General features: G+C 60.5%; 2 protein-coding genes across 20 annotated transcripts in view; one reads left to right on the top strand and one right to left on the bottom strand.

The window, feature by feature from the left end:
* MARK2 (microtubule affinity regulating kinase 2) overlaps positions 1 to 9,963 on the top strand; it is a 74,900-nt gene extending 64,937 nt beyond the window's left edge. For 5 of the 18 annotated variants that reach the window (XM_023186089.1, XM_023186090.1, XM_023186091.2 and 2 more), the window contains exons 12-19: positions 1,112 to 1,244; positions 1,515 to 1,696; positions 1,974 to 2,071; positions 2,897 to 3,058; positions 3,697 to 3,954; positions 5,033 to 5,059; positions 7,172 to 7,216; positions 7,791 to 9,963. In XM_023186089.1, coding sequence (XP_023041857.1) covers positions 1,112 to 1,244; positions 1,515 to 1,696; positions 1,974 to 2,071; positions 2,897 to 3,058; positions 3,697 to 3,954; positions 5,033 to 5,059; positions 7,172 to 7,216; positions 7,791 to 8,151 — 1,266 coding nt within the window. In that variant the 3' untranslated portion in view covers positions 8,152 to 9,963. The remainder of the gene's footprint in view (positions 1 to 1,111; positions 1,245 to 1,514; positions 1,697 to 1,973; positions 2,072 to 2,896; positions 3,059 to 3,696; positions 3,955 to 5,032; positions 5,060 to 7,171; positions 7,217 to 7,790) is intronic. The other 13 variants (XM_023186094.1, XM_023186084.2, XM_023186080.2 and 10 more) reach the window with 12 other exon arrangements.
* A 218-nt stretch (positions 9,964 to 10,181) lies between these two features.
* On the bottom strand, positions 10,182 to 16,428 carry RCOR2 (REST corepressor 2). Of its 2 annotated transcripts, XM_023186410.3 has the most exons (12): positions 15,578 to 16,428; positions 14,809 to 14,865; positions 14,427 to 14,507; positions 14,151 to 14,203; positions 13,903 to 14,064; positions 13,665 to 13,789; positions 13,509 to 13,578; positions 13,202 to 13,417; positions 11,824 to 11,901; positions 11,629 to 11,686; positions 11,257 to 11,486; positions 10,182 to 11,126 (listed from the first exon to the last, which is right to left on the bottom strand). In XM_023186410.3, the coding sequence occupies exons 1-12, from the start codon at positions 15,702 to 15,704 to the stop codon at positions 10,812 to 10,814; spliced, it is 1,572 nt and encodes a 523-aa protein (XP_023042178.1). In that variant the 5' UTR covers positions 15,705 to 16,428; the 3' UTR covers positions 10,182 to 10,811. The 2 variants fall into 2 exon arrangements, with proteins under 2 accessions (XP_023042178.1, XP_026313418.1); XM_026457633.2 differs by lacking the exon at positions 11,257 to 11,486 and having other exon boundaries at positions 10,720 to 11,126; positions 15,578 to 15,973.
* Between the last annotated feature and the right edge of the window lie 1,029 nt (positions 16,429 to 17,457).

Here is a 17,457-nt window from a genome sequence, read left to right as displayed (position 1 = left end):
TGTGTCTTTCTGTATCTGGAAGTGTACATTTCTGCGTGGATGGGTGGGTGTGTGTGGGGCAGGGGGGTCTGTGTGTATATCTGATCCGAAGCTTGAGTCTGTTGCTTTTTTTTTTTTTTTGAGACGGAGTTTCGCTCTTGTTGCCTGGGCTGGAGTGCAATGGCAGGATCTTGGCTCACTGCAACCTCTGCCTCCCGGGTTTAAGTGATTTCCTGCCTCTGCCTCCCAAGTAGCTGGGATTACAGGCATGCGCCACCACACCCGGCTATTTTGAGTCTGTTGCTTCTCTCTAGTGCTTTATGTTTGGGTTGTGTATCTGTGTGTGTGTGTATGTGTCCATCTTCCCGTCTGTGGATCTGGAGACTTTGTGATTGTTCTTCTGCCCATTTGGGTTTTGTTCATCATCTGTGTCCCCCAACATGAACTCCCAGCCTCCCTGCCCTGCTGTCCCTCTGGTGGTGGGATCCTTAAGAGGCACCTGCTTGCCGGGCTCAGTGGCTCACGCCTGTAATCCCAGCACTTTGGGAGGCCGAGGCGGGCGGATCGCAAGGTCAGGAGATCGAGACCATCCTGGCTAACACAGTGAAACCCTGTCTATACTAAAAATACAAAAAATTAGCGGGGCGTGGTGGTGCGCGCCTGTAGTCCCAGCCACTCGGAGGCTGAGGCAGGAGAATAGCGTGAACCTGGGAGGCGGAGCTTGCAGTGAGCCGAGATTGTGCCACTGCACTCCAGCCTGGGTGACAAAGCGAGACTCTGTCTCAAAAAAAAAAAAAAAAAAAAAAAAGAGGCACCTGCTGCCACTTGGTGTAGGCCCATATTGCTCTGTGTTGAGGGGAGTGGTCTTGAATCTGGACATGTGTTCTTGTGGATGTTTGTGTCTGGGTGTGTGGCTTATGTATTCCTCTCTGAGGCTGTGTCTGTCAGTGTCTGTGTCAGAGCATGTGTGTCTCCAGGGTGAGGGGGGGATTTATTGGTCTTACAAGTGGACGTCTGGTATGATCCTGGGTGTTTGAGTGTTGGGAGAGGGTGGTATGTGTAAATGTGTCCATCTGTAGGGATTTCCATGTGACTTCTGCCCTCCCTTGAAGCTGTTTTCTGTTTCTTTTAGCTGGAAGGTGACACCATCACCCTGAAGCCCCGGCCTTCAGCTGATCTGACCAATAGCAGCGCCCCATCCCCATCCCACAAGGTACAGCGCAGCGTGTCGGCCAATCCCAAGCAGCGGCGCTTCAGCGACCAGGGTAAATGCTTTTGGGAGTTGTAGGTAGGGAGTCACCCCTCTCCAGAGAGGTCACAGGTTCTGTGGGGACTTGGATAATAGAGCTAAGTTTCAGTCCTTGTTCAGCCACTTATTAGTAGCACGGCTATGGGCAAGCCACTTCCCTTCCCTCACCTCTGTGGAATGGGGGCTTGCTGGGTTGTTGGCCAGCCCTGTAGGAGATGAGCATGCGTGGGGCTGGTACTCAGTGGACCCCTTGGCCTTACCCATTCCCACCCTCCCTCTGGCCCAGCAGCTGGTCCTGCCATTCCCACCTCTAATTCTTACTCTAAGAAGACTCAGAGTAACAATGCAGAAAATAAGCGGCCCGAGGAAGACCGGGAGTCGGGGCGGAAAGCCAGCAGCACAGCCAAGGTGCCTGCCAGCCCCCTGCCCGGCCTGGAGAGGAAGAAGACCACCCCAACCCCTTCCACGGTGAGCCGCAGCCCCTGCCCTCTCCTTCCTTCCTGCGGTGGGGCCTGCCCTCTGAGGCAGCTCTTCTCTTAATTCAGACTCTGTTCCCTTTGGCTGCCACTTCTGCTTGCAGTAGGAAGCCTTGCTCCCAGGAGTAAAAGCAGAATCCTTTCCTTAACCTACCACTGTCTGCTTCAGGTGGAAGGGAGGGGAAGCTTGTTCCATGAACGTGGGGGGAGAACCTGGCTGTAGACCACTTTGGCTTTCTGATAGAACGCTTGCCCTTTATTCCCCACAGAACAGCGTCCTCTCCACCAGCACAAATCGAAGCAGGAATTCCCCACTTTTGGAGCGGGCCAGCCTCGGCCAGGCCTCTATCCAGAATGGCAAAGACAGGTGAGAGACCCGGGCCCTGCCTGCCTCGCTCCCTAGGAGCCACGTCTCACAGGGTGATGTCTGTCAGCAGCACCGTCTCCTGTCCCTGCCAGCGCATTGCTCCCTGCTCCCTGGAGTTCCATCCTGGCTGTGTCCAGTCCAGCTTTCCCCTCCCCTATTCCACGCCATTGCCTCCTCCCCATCTTCCTCGACTGCTTCTTGCAGTTTGCCAAGTGTGGGGCTGACTGTGGCCATCTCAGCTGCATGCTCGCTTCTCAACCACGGCCAGGGCATGGCAGCTGCCCTCCTCTAGACATGAGCACCTAAGGCCTTGTGTTGGGGTCCCAGCTCAGGGCAGAACCAAGAGATGCCCATCTTGAGGGGTGTACACATAGAGGGCGACTCCAGCCATCCCCATGAGACCAGAGCTCCCCAGCCTTTACCGGCCACATTTCTTAGTGTTGCATTCCTGGCTCTATCTCTTCAGAGTTTATGAAAGCTTCCCCTCAGCAACACCCCACTCTTTCTGTAGAAGAAACTCTCTCGTTCTTAGAATTCTTAGGAGGCCAGTGCAGCCTGGAGGCAGCAGCCCCTTGTCTGCTCTCCTTCATTTCTGGTTTCCTCTTCCCAGGCTCTGACCCACCTCGTTGCTTCCCGACCTCACTCACCTCCACTCCCAGCCCCGCATTCCTCAGTTCTGACTTGCATCCCGCTGCTGCCCAGGCCTGACCTCTACCCTGCTGGAGCTCCCCAGCTCTGGCTCTTCCCCTGCCCTTGCTTCCTAATCCAGGCCTCCTGCCCTCACTCACCCCTAACACGGGCCTCTCCGCTGCTTTTGTCTCCTAGCCTAACCATGCCAGGGTCCCGGGCCTCCACGGCTTCTGCTTCTGCCGCAGTCTCTGCGGCCCGGCCCCGCCAGCACCAGAAATCCATGTCGGCCTCCGTGCACCCCAACAAGGCCTCTGGGCTGCCCCCCACGGAGAGTAACTGTGAGGTGCCGCGGCCCAGGCAAGTGTGCTGGGGCAGCTGCTGCACCTGCTGCCCTCAGCCCACCCTACCCCCTTGCCCCAGCAATTTCTTCTTCCCACTTGGGGGTCCTGCTCTGTTCTTGTCATCTTAGCCACAAGAAATGGGTCTGTCCCCTGCGGCCAGGAAGTGGAGGGAACAAAAAAGAGCATTAATGCCCCTCTTTTCCAGTTCTCCCTCTCAGAGCAGGTATGCAGGAAGCTGTCCTAAGGCTCCAAAGGGAAACCTTTTTGTTCTGAACCTTCCTGGGTTTCCTTAGGGACCCCGGGGATAGTCGGCCTCACAGGGACTCAATCTTCGAGGGTTGGTCCCCATTGCCCGCTTGAGGGTCCAGTCTGCCCGGCTCCCAGGGAGGCCGCTCTGTCCAGCCTAAACCACACTCCACACACGGGTCCTTCCTTGCCTCCCTCCCTCCCTTCCCAAACCATCTCCTTCCACCTCCACAAGACTTCCTTCTCACCGCTGTCCTCAACAGTCACGCCCTCCTTCTGTGTCCTCGTGATGGCTGCCTCTGCCCTGGCACCCCTCCCTGTCCCCACCACAGGGTGTCCAGGTGCCCAGTGATGATGGCTGTCCTGTGCCCTAATTCGTCCCCCTCAACCCCACTTCTCTTCTCACAGCACAGCCCCCCAACGTGTCCCTGTCGCCTCCCCATCCGCCCACAACATCAGCAGCAGTGGTGGAGCCCCAGACCGAACTAATTTCCCCCGGGGTGTGTCCAGCCGAAGCACCTTCCATGCTGGGCAGCTCCGACAGGTGCGGGACCAGCAGAATTTGCCCTATGGTGTGACCCCAGCCTCTCCCTCTGGCCACAGCCAGGGCCGGCGGGGGGCCTCTGGGAGCATCTTCAGCAAGTTCACCTCCAAGTTTGTACGCAGGTAAGCAAGGAGCTTTGGGTGGCAGAGAGGCTTAGGCCAGGCCTTCCTACTTGACTGGGAGTGGGTTGGGGGTTGGGGGTTGGGATTTGGGACACTCTGTACCGGTATTGGGTCTTGGGGTTAGAAGAGGCTTCGGGAAGCACAAGAAATTGGGTCTTTGTCAACACCTTATGTGCCCAGGCCCACCCCTCTTAGGCCTCTCCCCAACTCCTTACAAGCACCCCTCATTCTCTGGCCCCAAGCAGATGGCCGATGCCGCCTCCTCTCTAGGAGAGTGTGAACTCAGATGCTAAAATAAAAGCCCCCCCTTCTCTCCTGGGTTCCCATGGAAACTTATATTTGGTGACGCAGCTGCAAAGTCATGAGGCATGAGCCAGGCTGGGGCCAGCAAGGAAAATTTTGTCCTGGTCTCTTGTCCCTTTGACTGCCTCTCCCCTTAGCTGGTTCTGTTTCTGGCTGCAGCCACAGCCATGCCCTTCCGCCCAGGGGTTCTTAGGGCGAAACCTATAAATGAAATCACTGGCGAGGGCCCACAGTGGCCTCCTCCCTAACCTAACCAGAGGTTGTGCCAAAGCTTTCCTGTGTGCCAAAGGCTGTGCTAAAGCTTTCCTGTGTTGGACCCAGGGTGGGGATCTCTTCATGGGGTTTCTCACACCTGAGCCCCCAGCCACCACAGAGGGGCAGCTTGAAGTGCATCCAGCCAACTGGCTGGCCTCCTGGGATGCTCCGTGTCCCTGTCCTGCCCATTCCTCTCCCTGCCGTGGAGTAGCAGTTCAGGCAGCAGCAGGGGCTTTGAGAGAGCAGGCTCACCTGCCCTTCCTCTACGTTTCACTCCACTCTGCTGGAGGAGCCAAAGCCACTGCCCCATCTGAGCCCCAGAATGCAGTTGTGAGGCCTGCAGAGAGAGTGGGCAGGTCTGAAAGCCTGGGACTCTAGTCTCGCTGAGCGGCTCTTCCGAAAACGGGATGACCCTTGAACCTGTAAAGCCACTCCCCACCTGCTTATCCACATACCGTCTTGTTGGTTTTTTTTTTTATTTCTTTTTTTATTTTGTCTTTTTTTTTGTTTGTTTTTTTAGAAATCTGTCTTTCAGGTTTGCCAGAAGGTAGGCGTTGAGCCCGCTGTGTGTGTGTGTGTGTGTGTGTGTGTCTGTGTCCTGTGTCCTGCCTCCATCACTAACTCCCCTTTTCTGGCTCTTACTCTCCTCCATCTGCTTAACCAAGTCTGTGTGGCCCTCCTCTCTGCCATCTTAAAGGGATGAAGACTGCCTCTGATTGGGCAATGGCACAGGGCCTGCCTTCAGTGCCCCCCGTACAAACAGGCAGGGCTAAGAGGCCACATTGGCCCACTCAGGGCAAATGGCTTTAAAAATGAGGGGCCTTCCTTGGGCCCACAGTTACGCCTGTCCTCAAGTAAGGGGAGACTGTCTGAGGGAAGCCTCCCTTTAAGATTGTCTCCTCTCACCCACCCCACCCCATCCCCACTCCCCCTCACTCCAGGTTTTGGTCACAAGTGTTGGGATCCTTTCCTGGCCCTTTCCCCTGTCATGTGCATGCGCTGTGAGGAAGCTCCAGGGTTACAAGTGCATCTGGGATGGTATCTTGTCTGTCTCCTGGGCTTCCTGAACTTCAGAGCTGTGTGACCTCTTCCCCTTGGCCTATGGGATGGCAGGACTTTGGAGACACTACAGGGACCCTGGGGCCCCCAGGTTTCAGTCTAGATCCTCCAGACCTTAGGAGCTTTCGTCTCACAAATGGAGCACAGCACCCCCTCCTGGCAGCTCCTGCAGAACTAGCCCCACCCACCCGCACCCCTGCCACCAGCAGCATCTGGATAAATCAAGCCTCTTCTCCTCTGGGCTGTTTTCTCCAGATATGACCTGTCCCTTCCAAAGTGCCGGGAGCTGGGACATTCTAGGGCAAGGGCCATTCTACCCCAAGCCCTGGCAAAACAACAGATCTCTGCACCCTTACTCAGGGGTCTCCCTTCATGGGCCCCTTCCTGGCTGTTTCACCCCTGGCCTTATGCTCATCCTCTCTGCAGGCCTCGGGGGCCAAATACCAAGCTGAAGACCAAGGGCCAGGTTAAGAGTGCTTGTTCCCCAGGGCTGTCTGCCCAGGCCCTGCATTGGGACTGGGATGCCTGGCAGGCACATTGGTGCCACAGCTGAAGGAGGAACGTCCAGACAGGATCTTCAGGCTTTCCCCATCCCCTCCTCCTCTCACCCAGCTCCTGGCTGCCTGGCTGGCTGCTGCCTCAAGGGGCCCCAGCAGGGGGCTGCCCCACAGGGCATCTGGAGAGAGCAGGGGGGGTGCCTTCCTCGCACAGCCGGGCTCCCTGCTCGCAGTGCGCTTGTGTGCACCCCTGTGTTGGTTGTGTCTTCCTGTTTATTTCTATGTGCTGCTGCTCTTTCTCCTTCCTCTCACATCCTCCCTCTGCAATCCCCAATTTCCTAGCTCCAGACACCCATCTTCCAGCCAGGAGCTGGAGAAGCCGCTCAGCGGGGCCAGACCTCTTCCCCACCCACCCACCCAAGGTGTCTGCCCCGCCCCGCCCTCGTCCTCCCTGTGTATGAGCAGATGGCCTGGCAGGCCAGCAGGTAGGGGAGTTGGGAAAGGTCGGAGGAGGCGGCCTTTTCCACTCAGCAGCAGGCACCCATCCCCAGGTGCCTACCATGCAGGCCCAGGCCTTGGCACTTTGAGCCTCCTGACAGAGACCCTTGTGTAGCCACAGCCCCTCCTCCTACAGAGACCCAAAGCATTGCAGCCCCTTTCCTCCAAAAGGACTGCAGTCCTGAGACCCTAGCGTGTGGCTCCGAAAACTCACTCACACCCGCAAACCCCAGAAGAGCGCGTGAGCCCTGGCTGTGGGGGAGCAGCCTCGTGCCGGGCTGTGTGCTCGGTGTGCTCAGTGAAGTGCGTGCACAGCCACTCCCCCTCCTCCCCCAGAGCGGAGGCTTCTCCCCGGCACAGATCTGGGAGTGTGGGGAGGGACAGGCCCCATGTGCTGGGCTCCCTGCTGGAAAGAAATGGTTGAGCCGCCAGTGTGAGGTGCTGCAGAGCCCTGTTGGCTTGCCAGGTGATGGGCAGAGGGCCCTGGGCTTGGGTCCTGCCCACCCATTGGTGGCACCTCCCCAGACCCACTCTCATCTGGGTCTGTGGCGGCGGAAGGAGCGAGAGATCCCAGCACTAAACTCTTCCTCGCTCTGTTTTTTGAGGAACCTGAATGAACCTGAAAGCAAAGACCGAGTGGAGACGCTCAGGTGAGAGGGCTGGAGCCAGCACTGGCCCTGCCCGGGCCACCGGGCTTGCCACAAGCCTCCTGCTCCTCTCTTCCTTCTGCCACTTGGCTCTTCCTCCCGTGGTTCTGCCCTGTCCCTACCCTCTGGGGCCTCCCTTTCCTCAGAGTTTCCCCTTCCCAAACCCAATTGCAGGAGTTAATGGGCCCTTCTCTTCAGGTCTGGTATATTCCGGAAGTCGGAGTTCTGGGTCGGGTGGTCGGGGCTACAGATTCCTACCCCTGGACTATCCCACCTCCCTGTGCTGCGAGGCTTCTTTCTGGAGATGGAGTCTGTGCTCGTGCTATTGAGGGCACCGGTGTCTTCCCTGACCCCACCCCGCCTACCCCAAGGCTGGCTTCTCCCCTTCACTGTCCTGAAACCTAGGGGTTGGAGGACTGCCTCCCTCCGCCCCCGCAGCTAGGGGCCGCGCCTGGCTGCTCCTGCTCCCTCCCGCTCTCCTCTCTCCTCTCTGGGCTCGAGGGCTGTCTGCCAGGGTGGCCCTCCTGGGGTGGGGTGCCTCAGCCCCCCGTGACGCCCGCCTCTGCCCTCTCCACAGACCTCACGTGGTGGGCAGTGGCGTCAACGACAAAGAAAAGGAAGAATTTCGGGAGGCCAAACCCCGCTCCCTCCGCTTCACGTGGAGTATGAAGACCACGAGCTCCATGGAGCCCAACGAGATGATGCGGGAGATCCGCAAGGTGCTGGACGCGAACAGCTGCCAGAGCGAGCTGCATGAGAAATACATGCTGCTGTGCATGCACGGCACGCCGGGCCACGAGGACTTCGTGCAGTGGGAGATGGAGGTGTGCAAACTGCCGCGGCTCTCTCTCAATGGGGTTCGATTTAAGCGGATATCGGGCACCTCCATGGCCTTCAAAAACATTGCCTCCAAAATAGCCAACGAGCTGAAGCTTTAACAGGCTGCCAGGAGCGGGGGCGGCGGGGGCGGGCCAGCTGGACGGGCTGCCGGGCCGCCGCGCCGCCCCACCTGGGCGAGACTGCAGCGATGGATTGGTGTGTCTCCCCTGCTGGCACTTCTCCCCTCCCTGGCCCTTCTCAGTTTTCTCTTACATGTTTGTGGGGGGTGGGAGATTGTTCTCCAGCCCCCCACATTCACCCCTGCCCAGAGATTCCCCCTTCCCCTCTCCCCCACTGGAGGCAAAGGAAGGGGAGGGTGGATGGGGGGGGCAGGGCTCCCCCTCGGTACTGCGGTTGCACAGAGTATTTCGCCTAAACCAAGAAATTTTTTATTACCAAAAAGAAAAAAGAAAAAAAAAAAAAAATCCCAGCGGCCACCTTTCCTCCCTGCCCCATTGGGACAGTCGAGACTGGATCTGTGGGGTTTCCCGGGAGGGTGGCTCAGGGCTGGAACACTCTCAGGCAAGAGTGGTGGAGCTCCCGTCAGGCCCTCCGCCAGGCCCGCTGTGGGCTTCTTCCCTCTCCTCCCTCCTTCCCCTCCAAGCAAACCACCAGAGGTGGCCTTCCCCTGACCTCAGGCCCCTGGGCTGGAGGCCTGGGTGGCGGGGCAGGGGGCGGGGGTGCTGCGCAGCCCTGCAGTGGGTGGGACTGGGGGCTGCTCCGGGGCTGCCGAGGCTGGAGGGCCGGCACAAGGCTCCGCCTCCCTCCACACTGTACCCTCTGCCCCTCCTTCCCAGAGCTGGGCATTTCCTTCCACAAGCTGCTGTGGGGACGTGTGTTCCCTCCTCCAAGTCTGTGCCATCTTCTCCCACCCCTCCCGGATAGAAGGAGGGGCTGACCCCAGGGCTGGGAGAGGGGAGGGGACTGCAGGGCAAATTGGCTCCTCGGTCCCCAGGGGGGCCGCTTGGGCTGTTGGTCTCCAGAGCAGGGCCACTGGGCACTCTGTGATGGGGGAGCCTTTGTCTGAAAGCACAGCCCCCTCGCCCTTCCTCTCCCCATGGCTTCCCCTTCATTGGCATTAATCTGGGCACCAGCTCTCTCCATAGCAGTGACTTCCCTCACCACTCGCATCTCTCAGCCTTGCCTTTTCTTCCTGACACTGTCGCCCCCTCCTCTCAGGAGACACTGCCCAGGGCCTCCAGGGCCACCTGGCAGAAGGCTGGGTTAGGCAGCAGGGCCGGGAGCATCTGCCCTCCACAGGGTGGGGGACAGATAGGCAAAGCGACTCCCAGCTTGCTGCCCTCAGTGGCCAGTGTGGGCATGGGCGGTTTTGGGCGCTTGGCTGGTGGTGGCCACTGCATCCCTTAATTTATTTCTCTACTGTTTCTGTTCTTGAGAAATTGGGGGAGGGAGTCCTACACAGAGGCTGCCCCTACCCTCACCTGAGTTGTACATTTTTTTGTGATGGGTTTTATTTTTTATTTTATTATTTTATTTTATTATTTTTTTTTTTTTTTGATTTATGATGACTCCACCCCTCTTCATCACCCCCGCTCCCAGGCCAGGCTCAGCGATTAAGTCGAGCCCTTGGGTCCTAGGAAGGGGCCTCGCCAACCTCAGCCCTCCTGCCCCACACTCCTACTGCGGCTCAGACCAAGGGCTCCCCCTCCCTCCCTTCTCCCCTCCTGCCCTATGGAACAGCCCGGGTGCTCTGAGGGGGCCGGGAGGGCATGGCTTGGCTCCCAAAGGGGGTAGGGGCCCGGGGCACCCAGGCAAGGTGGCCCCTCCCCGGCTAGCCCCCTCCTCCCCAACCCTGCACTTAGTTTCTCCTCTGGATCAAACACATAATAAAGAGAATGTTTGGAATCTGAGCTGCCTCCTCCTGTTTCTTCTCCCAGCCAGGCAGGGACCCAGTCCCCTGTGGGCAAGATGTGGCCCAGCCCACCTGCCTTGCAGGAGAGCCTTGATTCCTGTGTGGGGCCATGCTGGGTGGGCCCAGCTCCCCACCCACCCACAGGGCACACACAGGAAGCAAAGCCCAGGGCCTTGCACCAAAAGGGAAAGAAAACTCAGTAAGCTTAGGTTTTCTTTTTTTTTTTTTTAATTTTTAAAAAATGTTGAAAAATAAATCCATGTCTGCATAAATTCCCAACCCCCATTTCTCCAAGTTTCTGGAAGGTGGGTTTGGTGGGCACCCTCAGCTCCTTAGCATTTCCCAGCTGGTCCCTGAAGACAGAGCTTCTCTTCCAGCCTCTGCTGCTGTAAGGCCCCTCTGCCCACCTCCCCCTCTGCAGCCTCCCTCCCCACCTCACCCCAGACTTATTGCTAAAATAAGGGAAAGAGGAATGAGAACAGCCAGCACACCCAACTGCCCTCTCCCCACCCCATGCTAAGGTCACTACCCCCGACACATAAAGGGCAGAGCCCAGAGGCCAAGCCCCAGCAGACTAGGAGGCAGCCATTCCAGTCCCAGCCAGGAAGCGAAAGTGCCCTCAGGCCAGCTCAAAGGCCCCTGAGCCTGGCCATGGCCCCAGGAGACAGGCCCAGCTGCCAGGAACACATGCAGAACCCACAGGGCGGGGCGGGGCTGTGCGCAGCTCTGGTCTTCCAAAGACCCCGCCAGATCCCTAGTCCCTTCTGTCCTCGGTGACACCAGAGATGCCTGGGGATGGCCAGCAAAGGGATCCTGGAGCCTGTGGTTGGTGGAGGGCCACAGGGCTCAGAGTGAGGGCGCCGGGGGCTCCAGAGGGGCTCCAATCAGGGTGGGTGGGGGCTGAGGGCCAGGACGGGCACTGTGGCGGGAGGCAGCCAGAGCGGGGCGGATGAGAGGTGGTGGGGGCTGGTTGGGGGCCAGCCGGGGCTGGAGGAAGCGGCCCTGCTGCAGTGGGGGTGGCTGTCGGAGCAGAGTGGGAGCCGTGGGCAGAGGTGGCCTCAGCAGTGGGGGCGGCTGGGACAGCGAGGTGGGAGGTGGAGGGGGTGGTGGCGCAGGGGGCACTGATCGGGGCACAGACGTGGAGACCGCTGTAATCTGGACCTGAGGGGAGAGAAAAGAGTGAGAAGCCAGGCTCTTCCCGCCCTCAGCCCAGTCTAAGGACCGAGGCGGCGCCTTGCCTCGCCTCGCCTCACCTCTTCTCTCTGAGGGGTTTCTCTCACCCCCTTCTCACCTCATCATCTTCCTCTAGGGCTGGGGCTGGCAATGGAGCCCCTCTCCTAGCCTCCTCCATGGGGACCGGGGCTCCAGGGGCCCCATCCTGCTCAGCCTCCCATTCCTGCAGCACCTCCTCCAGATTGAAGCGGCGCCGGTAGCTCACAAAGAAAGTCTTCACCTGGGTCAGAGTCTTGTTCCCAATCACCTCTGCAATAGCCCCAAAGTCTTTGCCATACCTACGGATGGCTGCAAGGGTCAAAAGGGCAGCAGCGTCAATACCCCTCAGAACTAGTTACTTCCCTGACCCTTCCCCTCTGCCCCCCGCACTCCTTGGAGGGTGGGGAGATAGATTCCTGGGGTCCTCTCTCCTCACCACAGTTTAACCCACCTTGGACAGCCAAAAGCTGCTCATCTGTGGTCCAGCGGGAGTTGAACTTGGTGTTGGCCTGGAAAGCAAGGAACACACATATCCTTTAGACTCAAAACCATGCAAATGGCAGCCCTGCTCCCCAAGTAGTACTCTTTCTGCTCTACCTCCAGAGAGAAATCCCCTTTTGCACCCTAACTTAAAGAGCGGCCATACCTCCGGGGGGCGGAGTGGATCAATGCCGCCCTCCAGGGCTTGGCGCAGGCTGCTGTTTGTCTGCTTCATGCTCTGTACCTGGGAAGGCCAGGAAGTGGAGGAACATCAGACTCCCATCTCAGGCAGGCCACCATGCCCCTCACAGGACCCTACTTCTGCACAGACACCAGCACCACTGCCCCGGCAAAGCTCTCTGCCGTCCACCATCTGGCTTGTTCCCCCTGCACTACTCAGTAGGGGAGCCGCTGGGGTTCTCCCCTTTCTGTAGACCAGTTTTTATTTTTATTATACACACACACACACATATATTTTGAGACGGAGTTTCACTCTTTACCTAGGTTGGAGTGCAATGGCACAATCTCAGCTCACCAAAACATCCGCCTCCCAGGTTCAAGCGATTCTCCTGCCTCAGCCTCCCGAGTAGCTGTGATTACAAGCGCCTGCCACTCCGCCTGGCTAATTTTGTATTTCTTTATGGTTTTTTTTTTTTAGAGACGCAGTCTCGCTTTGTCACCCAAAGTGGAGTGCAGTGGCCGGATCTCAGCTCACTGCCAGCTCCGCCTTTTGGGTTTACGCCATTCTCCTGCCTCAGCCTCCCGAGTAGCTGGGACTACAGGCTCCCGCCACCTTGCCCGGCTAGTTTTTTGTATTTTTTAGTAGAGACGGGGTTTCACCGGGTTAGCCAGGATGGTCTCGATCTCCTGACCTTGTGATCCGCCCGTCGCGGCCTCCCAAAGTGCTGGGATTACAGGCTTGAGCCACCGCGCCCGGCCTAATTTTGTATTTTTTTTAGTAGAGACAGGGTTTCTCCATGTTGGTCAGGCTGGTCTCGAACTCCCATCCTCAGGTGATCCACTCACCTCGGCCTCCCAAAGTGCTGGGATTAGGGGCATGAGCCACCCTGCCCAGCCTGTTTTTTTTTTTGAGACAGAATCTCACTCTGTTGCCCATGCTGGAGTGCAGTAGTGCAGTCTCCACTCACTGCAACCTCTGCCTCCCAGGTTCAAGCGATTCTCCTGCCTCAGCCTCCTAAGTAGCTGGGATTACAGGCGTGTGCCACCATGCCCAGCTAATTTTTGTATTTTTAGTAGAGATGGGGTTTCACCATGTTGGCCAGGATGGTCTTGAACCCGGGACCTCAGGTGATCCGCTCGCCTCAGTCCCCCAGAGTGCCTGGATTACAGGCGTGAGCCACCGCACCCAGCCTACAGACCAGTTTTTAAAAGAAGGCCCAAAAAGAACACCGCATTGCCCAGAGTCCTAGAGGATGGGGCTCGGCCCCTGAACCATGTCGCTTACACCTCAGCTCCCCCCAGACTTCAGTTCCCAGGTGCTGAGTGCCCCCTTTGCATAGCCCCGTCATTTCCCAGGGTCCCACCTGGCGCTTGAGGGAGATGAGCTGAGAGTCAAGACCTCGGAGTGTGAGGTTGGCAAGGTCCGGGCTTCCTGACACTGCCGTGAGGCCCTCAGGGCTCAGGTACATGCCCTTGGGTGGGCGACGCCGGGTTCGCAAGGGATGGTGGCGGTACTGAGATACCTGGACCTCCTTTTTTCCAGGGCCTGGGCGTGGATTCAGGGGCCGAGAGGGCAGAGGCTGCCAGTGAAAGGAGAGGCGGGTAGGTGGTGCAGAGCCTGAGAGAGGCAAGAGGACAGGCAGGCGGGGCCCAGAGGCTCTGGGAGCTCACCTCTCTCTTAGGGTCTCCAGGGTCGGGCTCTCCCTCACTCACGCCTCCTCGACCCTCTTCGAGCTCATCACTGCTGACACAGGGGCCAGGGAGGGAATGAGGCAGGTGCCAGGAGCTCTACCTACCCCCATGCCCAGTGCCTGCTCCTGCCCCCACCTGTCTTCTTTGTCCTTGCGGCCCCCCAGCCGCCGGGCCTGTCTGTCCATCACGCTAGTTCGGCTGCGGGTCTTCTTCCAAGAGTAGTAATATTTCACCAGGCTGGGAATCAACTTGTCGGGCAGCTGGAGGAGGCAACGCCAAAAGCTGGGGCCCACTCAAGACTCTGGGCCCCAGGTAAGCTCTTCAGAAAGGAGGGGCAGAGGAGCGCCAGGGAGCGGGGGTGGAAGGGCTTTACCATCTGCTGGATACGCTGGAAGCACTTGCCGTGGAAGCCAAAGGCCTGTTCAAACAGCACCTTGTCCTCTACTGTCCACTCGTCAGGGAATGGGGTGAAGTTGGCCAGGTCAGCCAGCGACTTCTCCACATCGTGCTTATGCCACAGGAGCATGCCCAGCGCCTGGCCCGGGACAAGGGGCAGCTCAGGCTCAGCTGCCCCCAGCACCATTCCACCCCATTCCCAAGTCCCTGGAGGCCAAGGCTCACCTGCTCAATGTTGTAGCCATGCTTCTCCTTGGCCATTGCAATGTACTTGTCAACTGCAGGGGCAGGAGGGGCAGGGTCTTGGTGAAGGGGGTTATAGCTCCTAACCCAGGCCTGTCCAGAAAGGGACCACCCGCCAGCGGCCAGGCCCCTGAACACGAGCCCCAGGGCAAGGGTTCGACCCACACACACCTCAGCTTCCAGCCCCCTTCTGAGAAGAGCTGGCTTGGAGCTGGGATGAACCCAAGCCCCCACCTCCCAGGGCTGTGCCCCACTCACGCTTGGCATCTGACACACAGTGGTTGGGTGACCACACCAGCATCCCCTTCAGCTCCTTGTTGCTGTAGCGTGCAGGGCTCTCTGAAAGGCCGAGGAGCAGGAGGGAAGACACTCAGATCAGCCTGGTGGCACAAGCCTGGCTGGACCCATGGCCAGAGGGCAGCAGAGGAGTGGAGCCAGGGAGGTTGAGGCCCAGAAGGGAAGGAGGGGCAGAGACCCAGGCAGGACGGCAGGGCAGGAAAGCTAACCATGCCGCAGGGCCACCCACCCCTGCCAGCCTGTCCTCCCAGGGGGAGCCAGCCAAGGGCACCCCAGGTGAGGCTGCAGGCTAAGCCCGGGGCCTCCACCCCCACCCCACTTCACAGCCTGTCCTGCCACTCACCAGGCTTGCACTCCGGAATTACGGCCTGGTAATTGGTTCCAACGCGGATCATGCTGTCTGTGGAGCCAGGGGGAGGTAGTCAGGACTCCAGGGAGGGTGGACGGGAGAGAGGATGTGGCGGGGGAGGTGGCTGGCCTGGAGTTCTCCTTCCTGACCACCCAGGGCCCCCACCTTCCAGAGGCTCACTTTTGTCCCCCTCAGTTACCTGCAGCCACAGAAGGGACTGGAAGAGGGAAAGACCCTGTCCAGCCATGGCCATTGGGGCTGGAGGGTGGACAAGGGGACGGTTTTAGAGCCCAGGCCAAGCACAGTGCTTTGTTCCGGCTGGGGGGAGGGGAGCCGGGTTGGAGGGCAGCCCCTAGACCTGGACCACAGCCCTGCAAGGAACCCAAGGCTCCTCCCCACCACAGGAGCCTCACAGCTCTGTGTGGAGGTGTCTCTCCAGCCCCTGCTCCAGCCAGACCTCAGTCCCCTGCAAGATGGCAAGGTATGAGAGATCCACTCTATGCAAGGGAGGGATGCCTCAGTCCCTGAGGAGCTGAGGGCAGGGGAGGGGCCGACAGGACGCCTCCACAGCAGCTAGGGGCCCAGGTTCCAGATTGGCTGTGCCGGCAGCCTGGGCTTGGGGGAGAAGCAAAGCAGAGGCTCCAATCCAGGAGAGGCAGGAGCCATCAGTGTAACAGGCTCGTGGTCTGCAACTCTTCCCCCTCCCGCCCCACTCCGCTCCCCCAAGGCCGGCGCGCTTTTAACCCTAGGCCACCGGGCTCACCGTGCGAGTGCTCCTCCTCGCTGCTGTCATCCTCCGAGTGGGGCTGTCCGCCGTTGGGCACCGTCTTGGCCCGGCTGCGGGACAGGATCCCGGAGCCCGCGCTCGGCTTCTCCATCACCGAGGGCATTACCCCGCCCAGCTGCCCCGGGGGGGGCGCGGGAGCTTTCGGAGAGCGACAGTGGTTGCTGCACTCGCCCCGAGTGCCTAGCCTGGCCCGGCCTGGAGAGGTCGCCACTGAGGTTAGGAGAGGCAGGAGGTCAGCGTGGCTAGGGTCCGGCGGGGTGGGAGCCCACCGGGCAGCCCCAGCGCTCTCCGCGACCCCCACGAGCCAAGGCGTCAGAAAAGTTTGTGCAGAAGTGGGGGACGCAAGGGATGAGCGCAAGGTCCGGTGCGGCTGCGGCGCGATTGCTACGTACGCCCTTCAGGGTTGGGGTTCCCCTTAAGTCGCGGTCCCCGGTCCTCGGGGCGCCCTGGAACCCCACCGCCCACCTGCCCACGCCGTTCAGCCGCCGGCCGCTGCAGCGTAATTTGCGCCCCCAGGGTTCTGCGGCTCTCGGCTGCGCCGGGGATGCCCCAGTCCCCGGGCGGGGACCCGTGTCCCAAGCAGACCCCTGCCCGCGACGGCAGCCAGCCGGGGCCCCGGCGGCGGCGGCGGCGGCGGGACGGCGCGCACGGCGCGCGGCGCTGGGCAGAGTTGCCGGGAGGCGGGCGGAGCGCAGCCGCGGGCGCCGCCTCGCACCCTCCCCGGCGCGCTCGCTCTCCCCGCCGCGCTCGGGCTGCCGCTCGCTCGCCCGCTCTCCGCCGCCGCTCGCTCCTCGCGCACACAATGAAGCTGCTGGCAGGGAAGTAGTGCCGGCTGCGGCCTCAGCACCCCTCCCCCAGCCGATGCCTCCGCCAGCTGAACATCTGGCCCTGGGGTGGGAGGGAGGGCCCGGGGGGGCGGGGCCTGGGGGCCAGGGCCAGACCTCCAGGGGGTGGGATCAGGACCCTGGTGGGGCACGCGTCCCGCTGCGGGGGCCCCCCTCGCGTCCCTGGGCTCCCAGATTTGCCCCTGGGGGAGACCCCACTGCCCCCCAGGAGTAGCCGGGGGTCAGCCCCACCCACGCGTACACCAGCACCACACACCAGTGGGCTCGGGTTACTGCCGCCTGCCCCGGGGGCCCTGGGGCCGCCTGCCCGCCCGCCCGGGTGGAGCCCAGCTTTTCCTTCCATTTCCCTTCCTGCCAAGGAACTCCCCGCCCCCCCTTCCGCAGGGGGGACCCCCCTTCATGCGCCCTTGGGGGCCAGAACGGATGGGAGGCTGGACAGGCAAGGAATGAGTTCCTCCAAGTGCTACCCAGCCAGAGCCTGGCTTCTGGTGGATCTGTGGGTCCCCAAGGGTCGCCCCAGTTCCCTTTAACTGCTGCAGTGTGCACCCCTAAACAGTGGTAGCAAGGGCTGAGGGATGGGGAGTGGGAGGTGTAGGGGAAGGTCTGGGCTGCAGGGGATAGAGGAACTGGGTCTCCTCCCCACTGAGTTTACTGTCACCCCAGCTGGAAGCAGCATCCCCCTCCCCCAGGACAAGCATGGGCAGAGTGACAGACAGGGAAGCGGGTAGAGCGGCACAGACGGAGATGGGGGAGGGGGTGGGCAGAGACTTTCAAAGCCAGACCCAGCCACCCTGCCAGGCACACAAAGAGCCAGCGCACACACCGGCTGCGGCTCCGAGCCTGCGAGCTGCGCCCGTGCCCGTCCCCGCCGCCCGGGGCACGTGCTGCCGCGCACACAAGCTGAAGCCCCCGCCCGCCGCCCCTCCCACCCGGAGCCCCAGTCTCCTGGACACACCTCCACCCGGGCACACCCCGCTGTGCCCAGACTGAGCCGAGCCCGCACTCGCGCCC

This window comes from Piliocolobus tephrosceles, chromosome 13, assembly GCF_002776525.5.
Source record: "Piliocolobus tephrosceles isolate RC106 chromosome 13, ASM277652v3, whole genome shotgun sequence".
NCBI lineage: Eukaryota > Metazoa > Chordata > Mammalia > Primates > Cercopithecidae > Piliocolobus > Piliocolobus tephrosceles.
Note: the sequence above shows the minus strand (reverse complement) of the source record. Positions and strands in the feature narration are given on the sequence as shown.

What these genes read in the sequence shown, in the direction of transcription:
- RCOR2 (XM_023186410.3), bottom strand. Translation starts at nt 15,704, where the DNA reads ATGCCCTCGGTGATGGAGAAGCCGAGCGCGGGCTCCGGGATCCTGTCC. An exon ending in CGCAAGGACAAAGAAGACAG is followed by an intron (nt 13,579 to 13,664) that starts GTGGGGGCAGGA and finishes CTGTGTCAGCAG; the next exon opens with TGATGAGCTCGAAGAGGGTC. An exon ending in GCAGCTTTTGGCTGTCCAAG is followed by an intron (nt 11,487 to 11,628) that starts GTGGGTTAAACT and finishes TGACCCTTGCAG; the next exon opens with CCATCCGTAGGTATGGCAAA.